Consider the following 17,982-nt stretch of genomic DNA (forward strand, 5'->3'; position numbering starts at 1 on the left):
AGCAGGGACCAGGCCTGACAGCCAGGGAAGGAGATTCAGCCTAGACAGGAAATACTGCTCCAGTGTGTGCACATGTGTATCTCAGCCAGGTCCAACAGCTGTCAGGATGGAGAACTTCAGCCACCAGAGGAGAAGCTTCCGTCTTGTGGCCCACAGTGCTACCAAAGACAACACCCCGACTCCACAGATTCATTCATGTCACTAATTTCATGAAGCCAAGCACCCAAACCACTTTTAAATGAGAAAGAACCCAACTTAAAATATATCAAGGACTTACTAGATATAGAATTGCCTGCAACTAATTTCCTGGTCCAAACAAAAATTCCAAAGTATGGTGTAACGTTTATTTCCTCGAAAGGCTGCCAGGTGCACTTTAAGATGTAAAATAGGCCAAAGAACTCCTGACCTACGGAACTCCACCCCTACACATAAAGCCGACCACACCAAAGTGCCAAGAACAGAAGCAGCACAGGAGTCACACACAAGTCTACTGCAACTGCGGATAAAGGGAGACTGTAAGAAAATGTACCAACCCACTACAAATGCGGTGACCGTGCAGCCCGGGCAAGCATCCTACCGGGCCCCTCAGAAGGATTACTTGATCTGGTCCATTGTGAACCTGATCTGTTGCTGCCTGCCACTTGGGATCGTGGCTTTGTTATTCTCCATCAAGGTAACTACCCAAAAAATGCCTACTCTTTCTCATTATGTTTTCAATATTTAACCAATTTCGAACTAAGCAATTTTTTTTCATTATATTCCAAGGGCCATAGCGTTTTCTTTTTTGTTGTTATTATTGTCGTTGTAGAATTGTTATTTTTTGCAGGACAACATATATTTTTCATTGGTGCCTATAACTAAAATGTTTTTTTTTTTTTTTATGCTGTTCATTGTAAGCTATAAATAACATTTGAATTCTACATTTAGGCCCCATGCAGGCCACCTTGTCCGTTTTGCGGACTGCAAGCTGCAGATCCAGAAAACACGGACACTGGCTGTGTTCACAACGCATCGTGGTGCTGAACCATTCCCTTCAATAGGTCCACAATCTGCATGTTGACACGTCTTATCTTTTGCCGCGCGGTCACACAGACCCAGAAGCACTTGTCCTTTCTTCGACAGCAACATGCGGATCGTGGACCAACTGAACTCAAGCGGTCTGCACCGCAATGCGGCGCGCATACGGCCAGTGTCCGTGTTTTATGGATCCACAGTTTGCAGTCCACAAAACGGACATGGTCGTGTGCATGGGGCCTTACCCTAATAGCAGATATGTTTTTGTTTTTTGTTTTTTTAATTTTTAATTTCATTTGCTTATATAGCGCTGATAAAATCTGCAGGGCTTAACAGGCTCATTTTTAAGGCTTAAAATCTTTCTGTATTTTTGGGGGGGAGAAATCAGAGTACCCAAAGGAAGCCATCACAAATACAGGGAGAGCACACAGACTTCATGCAAATGTTGCCTTTAGGCTACTCTCACATATGCGTTAAAGTATCTGGCAGGCAGAGGAACAGCCTAGCAGAGCTCATAGTATCCAGCATGGCCAGATACAGCCAGTGCACCACCAAACCCCATTGACTATAAGGGGACCCAGCGCTGATATAGGTGGTTTCTGGCATAAGTGCTAGGATTCAGCCGGACAAAAAAACGATGCTTGTACTAGTTTTTGCCGGTGGAATGCTGACCCTCATGCCAGAATCTAGCCGGATCTCCATCAGGTCCCATTACAGTCAGTGAACACCCGCTGTGAGCGGCAGTACCCAGCCTCTGCCGGAACAGCCTGCCAGATCCTGTAATGCATATGTGAAACCAGCCTCAGGGCTCATACACACGAACATGTGGCGGCCGGCCACGTATTATGTCTCACAAACAGCAGGACCGCAATATACAGGCACAGGCCGTTTGTGCACCGCATCACGGATGCGAAACCATTGACTTGAATGGGTCCTCAATCCAGAAGGAGCAGAGCTATGGCACCCTACGGAAGCACTACAAAGTACTTTTCTGTTCATGCCTCCACAACTCAAAAAAATAGAACATGTTCAATTTTGTTTGGACAGATCACGGACCCTTTCAAGTTGAATGGCTCTGCACCCGTCTGCGGCAGCCACATGCAGTCCCCAATGCACGGAGCGGGTGGCGCATGAGCCCCAAGTCAGATTTGAACCCAGAACCACAAGGCACAAGTGCTCATCACTGAGCTATCTTAAGGCTTTTTTTACATCTCCGTCTACCCTTTCTGGCAGGCTGTTCCGGCAGAGCATGCTGGGAATCGGACAGACAAAAATGGCTAGATCTCTGGTGGACCCCATTATTGTCATCCGGGTTCGACGGGCAGACTGCAGTATCTTGCAATGCCGTCTCCGAAGAACCCCCGCAGCAATACCAAAAAGTACACTTTTGTTTCATTTTGCCATACAGGAGAACTGCAATACTAAAGTATTGCACTATATTATTGCCTGTCTGTGATAGGCTCAGCTCAGTCCCATTCAAGTGAATGAGGTTGAGCTATGATAAGCACAGCTGCTCTCCAATGGATGGTGACGTGTTTTTATTTAGCTGCGAGGCTCACCGGAGCACAACAGCCAATTGATGGGCGTTGCAAGAGTTTCACCCCCCCAGCGAACACTTTTGATGTATACATGTTTTTTCTATTTTGTGTTTATTTTATTTATTTATTAAGGTTATCCAATCATTTGTTCCAAACTAAACATTCAAAAAGACAGCATAATCTAATATATACTACAAAGAAAAAAATGTGGGGGGTTCAGTCAGCACAACCCTATGCAGGTGCACATTGCTATGGCGAAATACGGATACAAACGCGAAAAATATATAGTTTACCCTTCCCAGGCGCAGACCCACTAGCCAAAACTAATGTTTTTATCCTTTTGCTGTTTTTTTTTCTTTAACATTTCCGTTATTTTGCAATTTACTTTCTCTGCAACTTTTTTTAATTTCATTTTTTAACTGCAATTCTTTTTTTTTTTTTTTTTACCCATTTAGGACCCATGACGTACATTTACGTCATTTCTTTGCGGGACTTAAAGACCCGTGCCGTACATGTACTTCATGGGGATCCGCGGCAGGGGTCCGGCAGTCACTGATAGCCGGACCCAGGCTGCATGCGCCAGCATTAGTGAAATCACTGATGCCGGCACATTAACCCTTCATGTGCCGCAGTCAGCACTGACCGTGGCATGTGCGATGTCGGGCGGGGATCGCAGCTGCCATCGGGTCCCCGTGCTGCTGTGAGAGGGACCCGATGGCATGGAAGGTAGCCCGATGCCTTCTTTAGGCATCGGGGCTGCCTTTCGATGGAAAGCCTGTGAGATCCAGCCCCCTGAATCTCACAGGCAGGAAGCTGTATGAGTAATACACACTGAGGAAAACCTCATACAGCCAATGCATTCCAATACAGAAGTATTGGAATGCATTGTAAAGGGTATCAGACCCCCCCAAAGTTGAAGTCCCAAAGTGGGACAAAAAATAAAGTGAAAAACAGTGAAAAAAAGTTTTCCCCAAAAAAATTAAAAGTTTCAAGTAAAAAACAAACGTCATTTTCCCCAAATAAAGTTAAAAAAAATTGTAAAAAATAGAAAAAAAATGAAAATTGGAAATATTAGGTATCTCCGCGTCCGTATCGACCGGCTCTATAAACATATCACATGAACGAACCCCTCAGATGAACACCGTAAAAAATAAAAACTATGCAAAATAAACCATTTTTTGTCACCTTACATCACTAAAAGTACAACACCAAACGATCAAAAAGGTGCCAAAATAGTACCAATATAGTACAATATAGTAGTCCAAAAAATTAAAAAACTATGGCTCAGAATATGGAGACACTAAAACATATTTATTTTTTATTTTTTAAATGCTGTTAAAAAATTGTAAAACTTAAGTAAATAAAAAAGTATACATATTAGGTATCACCGCATCCATAAGAACCTGCTATATAAAATTATTCCATGACCTAACCCCTTTTGACACCTTACATCACAAAAAGTGTAATAGCAAGCGATCAAAAAGTCCACAAAATAGTGCCAATCAAACCGTCATCTCATCTTGCAAAAATTGTACCCTACCTAAGATAATCGCCCAAAAACTGAAAAACTATGGCTCTTAGAAAGAGACACTAAAACATGATATTTTTGGGGTTTCAAAAATGATATTATTGTGTAAAACTTACATTTAAAAAAAAGTATACATATTAGGTATAGCCAGGTCCGTAACGGCCGGCTCTATAAAAATACCACATGATCTAACTTCTCAGGTGAACCCGTAAAAAAATTTAAATAAAAACTTGGTAAAAAAAAGTCATTTTTTGTCACATCACAAAAAGTGTAATAGCAATCGATCGAATAGTCATATGCCCCCCAAAATAGTGCCAATCAAACCGTCATCTCATCCCACAAAAATTATACCCTACATAAGATAATTGCCCAAAAACTGAAAAAACTATGGCTCTTAGACTATGGAGACACTAAAACATGATTTTTTTGGTTTCAAAAATGAATTCATTGTGTAAAACTTACATAAATAAATAAAAAAGTAGACATATTAGGTATCTCCGCATCCATAATAACCTGCTCTATAAAAATATTACATGACCTAACACCTCAGGTGAATACCGTTAAAAAAAAAAAAAAAAACAGTGTAAAAAAAAAAAAGTTTTTGTCACCTTACATCACAAAAAGTAGAATAGCAAGCGATCAAAAAGTCATATGCACTTTAGTATCTTCACATTCTGAAAGCCGTAGTTTTATTTATTTTTTGGACTGACTAACTGTGTAGGGGCTAATTTTTTTCAGGATGAGATGACGGTTTGATTGGTACTATTACAGGAATAGTACCAATCAAACTGTTATCTCATCCTGAAAAAAATTTGCCCCTACACAGTTAGTCAGTCCAAAAAATAAATAAAACTACGGCTTTCAGAATGTGAAGATACTAAAAAATCATTTATAAAAATGCTTTGTTATGTAAAACTGAAACAAACAACAAAAGTAGTCATATTTGGTATTGTTGCGTCCGTGACAACATGCTCTACAAAAATGATCTAACCTTTCAGATGAATGTTGTAAATAACAAAAAATGAAAACGGTGCGAAAACAGCTATTTCTTGTTACCTTGCCTCACAAAAGTGTAATATAGAGCAACCAAAAATCATATGTACCCTAAACTAGTACCAACAAAACTGCCACCGTATCCCGTATTTCCAAAATGGAGTCACTTTTTTGGAGTTTCTACTCTAGGGGTGCATCAGGTGAGCTTGAAATGGGACATGGTTTCAAAAACCAGTCCAGCAAAATCTGCCTTCCAAAAACCGTATGGCGTTCCTTTCCTTCTGCGCAATGCCGTGTGCCCGTACAGCAGCTTACGACCACATGTGGGGTGTTTCTGTAAACTACAGAATCAGGGCCATAGATACTGAGTTTTGTTTGGCTGTTAACCCTTGCTTTGTAACTGGAAAAAATGGATTAAAATGCAAAATCTGCCAAAAAAGTTACATTCTAAAATTTCATCTCTATTTTCCATCAATTCTTGTGGGACGCCTAAAGGGTTAACAAAGTTTGTAAAATCAGTTTTCAATACCTTGAGGGGTATAGTTTCTAAAATGGGGTCACTTTTTGGGAGTTTCTACTCTTGGGGTGCATCAGGGGGGCTTCAAATGGACATGGTGTCAAAAAACCATTCCAGCAAAATATGCCTTCCAAAAACCGTATGGCATTCCTTTCCTTCTGCGCCCTGCCGTGTGCCCGTACAGCAGTTTACGACCACATATGGGGTGTTTCTGTAAACTCCTGAATCAGGGCCATAAATATTGAGTTTTGTTTGGCTGTTAACCCTTGCTTTGTAACTGGAAAAAAATTATTAAAATTGAAAATCTGCCCAAAAAGTGAAATTTTGAAATTGTATCTCTATTTTCCATTAATTCTTGTGGAACACCTAAAAGGTTAACAAAGTTTGTAAAATCCGTTTTGAATACCTTGAGGGGTGTAGTTTGTAAAATGGGGTCATTTTTGGGTAGTTTCAATTATGTAAGCCTCACAAAGTGACTTCAGACCTGAACTGGTCTTAAAAAAAGTGGGTTTTAGAAATTTTCTGAAAAATTTCAAGATTTGCTTTTAAACTTCTAAGCGTTCTAACGTCCCCAAAAAATAAAATGGCATTCACAAAATGATCCAAACATGAAGTAGACATATGGGGAATGTAAAGTACCATAATAACTATTTTTGAAGGTATTATTTATCTGTTATAAAATTAGAGAAATTGAAATTTGGAAATTTGCAAATTTTTCCAAAGTTTTGCTAAGTTTAGAATTTTTTTATAAATAAAAATTTACTTTTTAGACTCAATTTTACCACTGTCATGAAGTATAATACATGACGAGAAAACAATCGCAGAATGGCCTGGATAAGTAAAAGCGTTTTAAAGTTATCACTTCATGCCTCAGCTGCACTACAGTAATACACTTGTATAGATCAAATGAGTGTATTACTGTATTGCAGCGGCAGCATAAAGTGCACGGCGTCAAAGCAACCAATGACGCCATGCGCTCCTGCTGTTTTTTTCATATTTGTTTTTTTATTTGATTTTAGTTTTTTACCTGAGATTTTTTATATTTTTTTTTTTGCTTTTTTATCTCCTTTGTGCATTTTTGCTTTAGCTTTTGGTTTTATACATACTGTTCTATGGTAAATTGTATGCCAAATCTCTAACTACTAACCAGACTTTAAAAATAAACCATATCCTAGAAAAGACCTTTGAAATAAATGAGACCCTAGACCAGTGATGGCTAACCTCCGGCACTCCAGCTGTGGTGAAACTACGACTCCCAGCATGCTCCATTCATTTCTGGGGAGTTCTGAGAACAGCCAAGCAAGTGTGCATCCTGGGAGTTGTAGTTTCACCACAGCTGGAGTGCCAGAGGTTAGCCATCACTGCCCTAGACCAGACCTTCAAAATAAATCAGACCCTAGACCAGACCTTCAAAATAAATCAGACCTTAGACCAGACCTTCAAAATAAATCAGACCCTAGACCAGACCTTTGAAATAAACCCAACTCTGGACCAGACTTTAACATTATCAGATCAGATGTATTTCTACATGCTGCATACTGACGGTAAGACTGAGGTGAAGAACAATTTTATTTTGGGGTGTATCGACCTTGTTCATTCTTTAAGATCCAACAACAAACCAAAAACGGATTTCACGCGATATACGGGGATCTGTCAACAGTAGCGCCCGGTCTTCTCTATGTAAGGCTCAACCACTCGTCAATAGTCCTGGAGCTTCATCCATCCTGTTTATCGTATACAAGGTCGAGACGCTAACATCAGGATTCTGCATGGCGTGCTCTGAACGGCCAAATGTGGGAGGAGGGCCTTTGAGCCACCTAGACTTTAGCACCTGGTCACAAATGCAACCACTACAGCCTGTAAAGTTGCACCCCTATTTCCCAGAAATAGATATAACTGCACAGATATAGGTCAAGGATTTTTGATGCTCCCTATTGCACTAATGAATTTCTTCTTTTTTATATAGACTCGTGATGCCTGTCACCAGAATGACACCGCCCTGGCCAACCGGAACTCCCGTACAGCCTTCAACCTGAACATTGCTGCTACAGTTATTGGGGTCGTTATAATCATTATCTCCGTGGTTCTTTATTTCCTCGTATTTACAAATATGAAAAAAAACTCCCTGAACTAAAAAAAAAAAATAAATGACCCAAAAATGTAAATAAAGGTCTTCTTAAAATGACCGGCATGTGCTGTCGTGCTTCTATAAGGATGCCATGCTATTGCCGAAATTTTTTCAGATTTCTCGGTCATAGCTGTGACAATGTGTGGTAGTGTTTTTATAGCATCCATTATCTGCAACTGTTGTTGGAATGGCCAAGGATCAAGGAAGGTTTAGAGAAACGGCAGCCTTCTATGATTATTGCGATTTGCGCTCTACACATCACGTAACACAGTGCAGACGCCTGCCAGAAATGACTGTTTAGATCCCAGACCGGAATAACAGCAACAAACTCAGAAATGGCTACCTACTGGCATACGCCACTCAGTTTTATAGAGTCTAAAGCTAGTTTCACACTTCCGGCAGACTGTGTTGGCAGAGGAATCGCCTGTCGGAGTTCATCGCGTTGCTTTTCCCCGCCAGAGCCTACTGACTATAATGGGAATGGCCTGTTTCTGGGATTGGCTCCAGTTTTTGTCCAGGCCAAATCCCAACACAAATGCTGAAAACAGGCTGGATCCCCGCGAGTCCCATTATAGTCAATGGGGTCTGCTGGTGTGCCGGCCGTTTCCGGCTATGCCAAATGTGATGGACTGCTGGAAGATTTGAACGCTAGTGTGAAACTAGCCTAAGGCAACCCGTAGATATTCACAAGAGCCCACGGCAAGGCAGCTCGGTCTTGACTTCTAGGGACCCAGGTTACTTCTGTGGAGTGAGGCATCAGAAAACTGGTGCAAGCTAGCAGGAGCAGATCAAACCAGATGACTGAAGGAAAGCAGGATAATCAACTTAGCCAAAGTGAAAACCAGGAGGGTACAGATATAACCAAATCAGTAGACGGGAGGAAAACCAGTGGAATTAGCCAAGGTCGGAACACAGAGGGTTAACAAGCTGGTATAGAGTTCAGGCAAGGAAGCACAAACAGGAGCCCGGACACCATAAAAAGTCACAGGCTGTGAGCAGTGCCAGTATGCATGGGGTTAAATCCTCTGCCTACACCTCTGATCAGGCACCAAGCCAGGGCCCGTAATGGCTCAGCGTCCAAAGTCTCGGCTCGGCTGGTTGGCATAGCAACCGTAAGGTAATATCCGTGCGACTCAGTAAACTTTGCCACCTTTTATACGTCCCATCAGCCAGGCTCCAGTGCTGTGTAAATCACTGAAATGGGTCTTCCTGGTACAGATGAGCAGGAGAAAACTCAAAGGGACTTCGTACTTTTATAGTACTGGTTCCCACCCACAGGACTCCTACCGGACCCCTGAGATTGGCACTTCTGCTTAGGGTTACTCGACTCTTCAGCCAATGTGATAGCAAATGTGATGTAAATCGGGAAGAAGAGGGTCACGTATTAGAAGTGCCATGTAAACAAAAAAAAGCCAGACAAAAAAATGTGGTTTTCTTTTTTTATTTTCTTATTATACCTCTTGTTTAAAAAAAAATATGAAAAATATTGGGCTGGCAATCCTCCTGTACAGATTCCTTGTGTGCACACTGATGTGGACGGTATTAATATCCAGAGCCCTCGCAGTGTATGGGTTAATCTATTACCAGAGGCTAATAGACATGTATTATAAAAATATATTATAAAAATAATAATCCAGATGAATAAAAAATTATAATGGTTCAGGATAATAAAATTGTAGGTTTTGTAGGTTTTCATTTTAGTTTTTTCCTTCCTGTCTTTCTGGAGCCATAACTTTTTTATGCTTCTGTTCAAATAGGCTTACGATGTCTTGTCTTTTGCAGGATAAGTTGTACTTTCTAACGGCACCACTTAATATTGCATAAAATGTAGTGGGAATCTGGAAAAAAAATCCAAGTGGGTCGGAAATTCACCACAGTTTTATGGATTTTGTTTTCTATGATGTCCTCCATACGGCAAAACTGACCTGTTACCTTCATTCAGTCAGTATGATTTCAACAATACCACATGTCATTTATATCTTTTTTCTTGTGTTTTAATACTGGGGCGGGAACTTTTTTTCCTTTCTTTACCATATTCCAATCCCCATAACTTTTTTTTATAGTTAATTCTGGGGAGCTGTGTGGAGCTTACTTTTTGTGGGATGATTTTTAGTTTTTATTGATACCATTTTGGGGAGTTTATGACTTTTTGATGATATTTTATTCCATTTTTTATTTTTTTTGTAAGTGAAGCAATAAAAAAATGGCGAATCGGACATTTTGATTTCTTTCCTTTATGTCATTCGCCATGTGAGATAAATATTTTTATATATTAATAGTTCAGGCATTCTGGCACAAGGCGATGCCTATTATCTTTGTTCTTTATTTTTATTTTTATTCTGGGGAAAGGGGGAATGATTTGAAATTTGAATTGTTATATTTCATTTTTATTATAAATATTTATTATATTTATGTTTTTTAAACTTGTTTTTACTCTTTTAGCTCACCCCTCCCTAGTAAGCTAGAATATGCAATCTTTAGATTGCATTTAATTTATACTGAGTTCAGTAGAACTACAATCTAAGCTCCGTTAGCTGTTATCCCATGGAGCCTTGCCCCTACAGGCCTCCATAGGAACTACAACTCTGACACACATCCAGCACATCAGACTGAAGGAACGGCTCCCCCGATCACAGCATGTTGGAGACGTTCCTGGCCCAGAAGAGCATTTGAATGCTGTGCTAACATCTGACCATGGCAGCTAAAGGGTTTTATGTATGTGATCGGTGTTATTGCCGGTCGCAGTCATTAGCCCCGGGCCTCTACTGTAACAGCCTGTGAAACAGTGCGCAATACGCCTTACCACCTCACGGCATTTGGATTCCTTTGCTAATCTCAGGATCGAAGTGTGTGTGGTGGTTTCCACAAGGATAGCGCCTACTGCATTTTACAATGTCCCGGCTCGCAGCGTTCCTTAGCTATCAGTGAAGTATCATAGACATGAACAGAGTGGTGGCTGCGCTTCTACGGTGCGCTCTCCATTGGTTTATATGAGACTTCCAAAGATAGCCAAGCATACCACTCCCATAGAGATGAATGGAGCACGACTGCACATGCGTGGTGCTCTCTCCTTCATTTTGGGAGCTCTGTTCTACAAGTGGGACCCACACCTATCTGACATTGGTGGCATAGTGATATGCCATCAATGTCTCGGGTAAGACTATAACTTTAAAGTGTCATATTTTTTGTTATTTGCTAGTTTATTAGAGATAGGCATGTATACCTGAGTTAGATTATCAAAAGGTTTTACAAAACTAACTGTCTAGACGAGGATGCTCACCAGTTACTCTGGAGCTCGGCCCACTGACCACCCTTCAGTGTTAATACAGACCCAAGTAATAATGAAAAAATGGCTGGCTCACAGTAATTTGCATGCACTTTTACTAAATCTTATACATAATATAAAATCCAATGCATGAAAAACAACCTTTACATTTACATAAATGACTAAAAAACAAAGTTCATACAATCTTTTTCATAAACACGGTCCCTTTAAATGCAGAGCTCTCACATATATAAAAGATTAAAAAAAGCAAAAAATACGGTTTCCTTATAATTTCTTTGTTTTGGGCGTGTGGTTAGGCTACTTTCACACTAGCATTTTTGCTGGACCCGTGTGAATGGACCCTTAGGGTACTTTCACACTTGCGTTGTTTGATTCCAGCAGACAGTTCAGTTGCCGGAAAACTGTATGCAAACACATGTCATTTTTTAAATGATTTTTTAAAACCCCGCCCCCAGGCCCTGCTAAGCCACACCCCTGATTTGGTTGGGGCCATGCCCCCTCCCACTCCTGAGCCGACGGGGATTGAAAAAATGAAGGTAAAAATCAACTTCTGTCAGCTGCAGGGGTGGGAGGAGGGTGACTTTCTCCCTGCAGATCACACTCACTTGGGCTCCATTCAGACGTCCGTAGTGCATTGCGGATCCGCAATACACCCAGCCGGCACCCCCATAGAAATGCCTATTTTTGTCCGCAATTGCGAACAAGAATAGGACATGCTCTATTTTTTTTCGGAGCTGTAGACCGGAAGATCCGGGCCGCGCTCCAGAAATGCAGACAGCACACTATGTGCTGTCCGCATCTCTTCCAACCCAATAGAGAATGAATGGGTCCGCAACTGTCCCGCATAATTTCGGAATGGATGTGGACCCATTCTACGAACGTATGAATGGACCCTTAGAGTGAGCTGTTCAAAAGGACACGCCCCCGTTCCGATTAGGCCAGTTAAAAATCAACTTCTAGGTCCCCCTAAGCCATGCCCATATCTGGTTACTCCACACCCCATCCACTCCTGAGCCGAGAGAGATTTAAAAAATAAAGGTAAAAATCAACTTCTGTCAGCTGCAGAGGTGGGAGGGAGGGTGACTTTCTCCCTGCAGATCACACTCAGACAGTACAGTGCTGCTGTCTGAGAGTGAGCTGTTCAAAAGGACACGCCCTCGATCCAGTAAAGGCCAGTGCTAAGGGGGCGGGCCCCTGTGGAGGTCACTGTCAAGGGGGTGGTATGCTGTGAAAGGCACAGTTAAAAGGGGAGGCTGCTGTGGAGGTCCAATTTTAAGTGACGGGGCACTGTGTGGGGGGGTCAGTGTTAAGGGATGGAGGGCTGTGGAGGTCACTGTTTTGGGGGCGAGGTGCTGTAGATGTCACTGTTATAGTGGATAGTGTTGATATCTTTTAACGACACACAAACATTAAATTAAATAGATTAAATATACCTGAGCGAAGCCGGGTCCTTCAGCTAGTATATATATATACACTCACCTAAAGAATTATTAGGAACACCTGTTCTATTTCTCATTAATGCGATTATCTAGTCAACCAATCACATGGCAGTTGCTTCAATGCATGTAGGGTTGTGGTCCTGGTCAAGACAATCTCCTGAACTCCAAACTGAATGTCAGAATGGGAAAGAAAGGTGATTTAAGCAATTTTGAGCGTGCCATGGTTGTTGGTGCCAGACGGGCCGGTCTGAGTATTTCACAATCTGCTCAGTTACTGGGATTTTCACGCACAACCATTTCTAGGGTTTACAAAGAATGGTGTGAAAAGGGAAAAACATCCAGTATGCGGACGTCCTGTGGGCGAATATGCCTTGTTGATGCTAGAGGTCAGAGGAGAATGGGCCGACTGATTCAAGCTGATAGAAGAGCAACGTTGACTGAAATAACCACTCGTTACAACCGAGGTATGCAGCAAAGCATTTGTGAAGCCACAACACGCACAACCTTGAGGCGGATGGGCTACAACAGCAGAAGACCCCACCGGGTACCACTCATCTCCACTACAAATAGGAAAAAGAGGCTACAATTTGCACAAGCTCACCAAAATTGGACTGTTGAAGACTGGAAAAATGTTGCCTGGTCTGATGAGTGTCGATTTCTGTTGAGACATTGAAATGGTAGAGTCGGAATTTGGCGTAAACAGAATGATAACATGTATCCATCATGCCTTGTTACCACTGTGCAGGCTGGTGGTGGTGGTGTAATGGTGTGGGGGATGTTTTCTGGGCACACTTTAGGCCCCTTAGTGCCAATTGGCCATCGTTTAAATGCCACGGGCTACCTGAGCATTGTTTCTGACCATGTCCATCCCTTCGTGACCACCATGTACCCATCCTCTGATGGCGACTTCCAGCAGGATAATGCACCATGTCACAAAGCTCCAATCATTTCAAATTGGTTTCTTGAACATGACAATGAGTTCACTGTACTAAAATGGCCCCACAGTCACCAGATCTCAACCCAATAGAGCATCTTTGGGATGTGGTGGAACAGGAGCTTCGTGCCCTGGATGTGCATCCCTCAAATCTCCATCAACTGCAAGATGCTATCCTATCAATATGGGCCAACATTTCTAAAGAATGCTATCAGCACCTTGTTGGATCAATGCCACGTAGAATTAAGGCAGTTCTGAAGGCAAAAGGGGGTCCAACACCGTATTAGTATGGTGTTCCTAATAATTCTTTAGGTGAGTGTATATTGTGTGGATAGAGGATAACGTTTACCTACCAGAATACCCCTTTAATGTTCCCTATCCCTTTCAATTGGTCCCTTAACAGAGCGTTGCTATGTCTTCAGCTTGGTGTATACAGAAGACAGAGGCATACCTCCCAACCATCCCAGATCCCGCTGAACAGTCCTGGATTTCAGTGGCTGTCCCAGTATGAGGGAGGTATGTCCCGCTTTCTGGCAGCTGTCCTGCGTCCATAGGAAGCAGAGACAGTTGCCTGTATTATGTTGAAGCAGAGAGACGGCATTGGCTTCCTGCTTCATCATACCTCCCCCTGCCGGCTCTCCACACCTCTGGTCTGTGCGGGAAGCGGGGCGGCAGTCAGTCTCAGCTCCGTCTCCTTCACAGTCTAGAGCAGCCGATATCCTGCTGCTGCTGCTGCTGCTAGGAAGAAGGATAAGTATGTGGTGTTTTTGTTTTTTTTACTTTCTGTGAGGGGCACAATGTGGGCATATTACTGAGGGGCACAATGTGGGCATATTACTGGGGGCACAATGTGGGCATATTACTGGGAGCACATAACTGGGCATATTACTGGGGGCACAATGTGGGCATATTACTGGATGGCTCAATGTGGGCATATTAGTGGATGGCTCAATGTGGGCATATTACTAGGTGGCTCAATGTGGGCATATTACTAGGTGGCACAATGTGGGCATATTACTGGGAGCCACAATGTGGGCATATTACTGGGGGGCACAATGTGGGCATATTACTGTGGGCACATAACTGGGCATATTACTGGGGGGCACAATGTGGGCATATTACTGTGGGCACATAACTGGGCATATTACTGGGGGACACAATGTGGACATATTACTGGGGGGCACAGCTGGGCATATTAATTGGGGCACACAACTTGGCATATTACTGGGAGGCACAGTGGGGCATATTACTTGGGGCACACAACTGGGCATATTACTGGGGGGAACAGCGGGGCATATTACTTGGGGCACACAACTGGGCATATTACTGGAGGGCACAGCTGGGCATATTACTGGGGGCACACAACTGGGCATATTACTGGGGCCACATAACTGGGCATATTACTGGGGCCACATAATTGGGCATATTACTGGGAGCAGAGCTGGGCATAGTTCTGTGATGACACAATGTGGGCATAAATACTGTGCGGTGACATGAAGGAGGAATAATTACTATGTGGGGGCATTAAGAGGACTGTGTGGGATTAGGTGTATAGTTATATTTTAGGCGGAGTTAGAGGCGTGGCTAGTGAGGAAAAAAAATTGTTTTGTGCGCCGCACAATGTGTCCCTCTTTGTTCGTTTACAAAGTTGGGAGGTTTGCAGAGGGGCGGTCCTCCACACTACATGCCTGCATCAGGCTTCAGAGTGAGGAGGCGTGTCTCTCAGTAACCCAATGTGATTGGCTGACAGGAAGCTGCTGGCTAAAGCAAGTGAGTGTGTGTGTGTGTGTGTGTGTGAGAAGTGAGGGCAGTTCTGGCCTCAAAGAACTGGCAGAGGAGCCATCTTGAGGAGATCCTCATATTGTAGGGTTCAAAACAGCCATAACTAAGTGAAAAGCTCAAGGAAAACAGTGGTATGTGAAGAAACGAAAGATTGCTTTATGCGTAATGCTGCAGCAGCAGTAACATATGCTAAAATAGATTTTTTTGATGAAAACAAGACAGTTACACTTTAACCGCCTAAGGCAGGATCGCGGTCCGGAGGCGGCTGTCCCAGGCACAGTGACGCATCTATGCGTCATCTCGCGAGACGCGAGACTTCCTGTGAACGCGCGCACACAGGCGCGCGTTCACAGGATCGGAAGGTAAGAAAGTGGATCTACAGCCTGCCAGCGGCGATCATTTCGCTGGCAGGCTGTAGATGAGATTTTTTTAGCCCCTAACAGGTATATTAGACGCTGTTTTCATAACAGCGTCTAATATACCTGCTACCTGGTCCTCTGGTGGTCCCTTTTGCTTGAATCGACCACCAGAGGACACAGGTAGTTCAGTAAAGTAGCACCAAGCACCACACTACACCCCCCCTATCACTTATTAACCCCTTATTAACCCCTGATCACCCCATATAGACTCCCTGATCACCCCTCTGTCATTGATCACCCCCCTGTCAGGCTCCGTTCAGACGTCCGTATGTGTTTTACGGATCCACGGATCCATGGATCGGATCCGCAAAATACATACGGACGTCTGAATGGAGCCTTACAGGGGGGTGATCAATGACAGGGGGATGATCACCCCATATACACTCCCTGATCAACCCCTGTCATTGATCACCCCCCTGTAAGGCTCCATTCAGACGTCCGTATGTGTTTTGCGGATCCGATCCATGGATCCGTGGATCCGTAAAACACATACGGACATCTGAATGGAGCCTTACAGGGGGGTGATCAATGACAGGGGGGTGATCAGGGAGTCGATATGGGGTGATCACCCCCCTGTCATTGATCACCCCCCTGTAAGGCTCCATTTAGACATTTTTTTGGCACAAGTTAGCGGAAATAGATTTTTTGTTTTTTTTGTTTTTTCTTACAAAGTCTCATATTCCACTAACTTGTGTCAAAAAATAAAATCTCACATGAACTCACCATAACCAACACGGAATCCAAACGCGTAAAATTTAGACATTTATATTCCAGACTTCTTCTCACGCTTTAGGGCCCCTAAAATGCCAGGGCAGTATAAATACCCCACATGTGACCCCATTTCGGAAAGAAGACACCCCAAGGTATTCGCTGAGGGGCATATTGAGTCCATGAAAGATTTAACTTTTTGTCCCAAGTTAGCGGAAAGGGAGACTTTGTGAGAAAAAAAAAAAAATCAATTTCCGCTAACTTGTGCAAAAAAAATCTTCTATGAACTCGCCATGCCCCTCATTGAATACCTTGGGGTGTCTTCTTTCCAAAATGGGGTCACATGTGGGGTATTTATACTGCCCTGGCATTTTAGAGGGGCCCTAAAGCGTGAGAAGAAGTCTGGAATCCAAATGTCTAAAAATGCCCCCCTAAAAAGAATTTGGGCCCCTTTGCGCATGTAGGCTGCAAAAAAGTGTCACACATGTGGTATCGCCGTACTCAGGAGAAGTAGGGCAATGTGTTTTGGGGTGTCTTTTTACATATACCCATGCTGGGTGAGAAAAATATCTTTGTCAAATGCCAACTTTTTTTTTAAAATACAGGCATCGCTGGATATGTTAACAATTGCAGATACCTCTCAGTCCGGGGTACTGTATATACTCTTCCTTTTACCCAACTTTGGTTATTTACCAACTGGTCTTTGTTCTTTTGTTACTGATGGTTTAATCCTTCTATTACAAAACAGATACAAAATACAGCAAAAAAACACAATACAATCGCACTCTGCAAACAGAAATAATAAATTAAATACATGCACCTGCGCATTGGGGTGTGCTGACTAGTGCTAAGCAAATTAAAGTCCATGAAGTGGACTTCGATCCAATTTCGAATCCAATTTCCTTGTGCTTCATGGTAGCAAACCAATTTAAAGAGGACCTTTCACCAGAATAAAACTTCTAAACTAACTATACAGACATGTAGAGCGGCGCCCAGGGACCCCCCTGCACTTACTGGTATACCTGGGCACCGCTCCGTTCTCCCGGTATTGCCTCCGATATCTTCATAGTTAGGCTCCACCCAGGGGAACCTGCCGGCGTCTCCTCCCATGCTGTAGATCTGGCCAATCACAGCGCTCAGCTCATAGCCTGAGAGAGAAAAAAGTCTCTTAGGCTATGAGCTGAGCGCTGTGATTGGCCAGCGCTGCAGCATGGGAGAAGGAGACGCCGGCAGGTTCCCCTGGGTGGAGCCTAACTATGAAGATATCGGAGGCAATACCGGGAGAACGGAGCGGTGCCCAGGTATACCAGTAAGTGCAGGGAGAGCGCCGCTCTACATGCCTGTATGGTTACTTTAGAAGTTTTATTCTGGTGAAAGGTCCTCTTTAACCTGAAATAATGTAAAAAAAATTTTTTATAGTACTTACCTGATCCATTTGCTCTCATTGGGCCGGGCGCGGCCAACTTGCTTGAAGATCTCGTACAAAATCACGTGCAAGGTGATGTATGATGTCACCACGCAGGCCGGCGTGATGACATCATCACGAACGGCGCAAGATTTCGCGCCAGTTCTTCAAGCAAGATGGCGTTGGACGGCCTGTGGCGAGCAAATGGATCAGGTAAGTATGATTATTTCATTTTTATTTTACACACTTATTTTTATCAGATGCCGCGATCAGCGAAGATGGCCGTTCCCT

The 17,982-nt window shown here is 43.1% G+C and overlaps 1 protein-coding gene across 1 annotated transcript; it reads left to right on the top strand.

Moving 5' to 3' along the window:
* Positions 1-454: 454 nt before the first annotated feature.
* LOC122931041 (dispanin subfamily A member 2b-like) lies at positions 455-7,745 on the top strand. Its single transcript, XM_044284940.1, has 2 exons — positions 455-673; positions 7,557-7,745. Exons 1-2 carry the CDS (start codon positions 524-526, stop codon positions 7,722-7,724), a joined length of 318 nt encoding a protein of 105 aa, XP_044140875.1. The 5' UTR covers positions 455-523; the 3' UTR covers positions 7,725-7,745.
* Positions 7,746-17,982: the final 10,237 nt, after the last annotated feature.

Source organism: Bufo gargarizans, chromosome 1 (genome assembly GCF_014858855.1).
Source record: "Bufo gargarizans isolate SCDJY-AF-19 chromosome 1, ASM1485885v1, whole genome shotgun sequence".
Classification (NCBI taxonomy): Eukaryota; Metazoa; Chordata; class Amphibia; order Anura; family Bufonidae; genus Bufo; species Bufo gargarizans.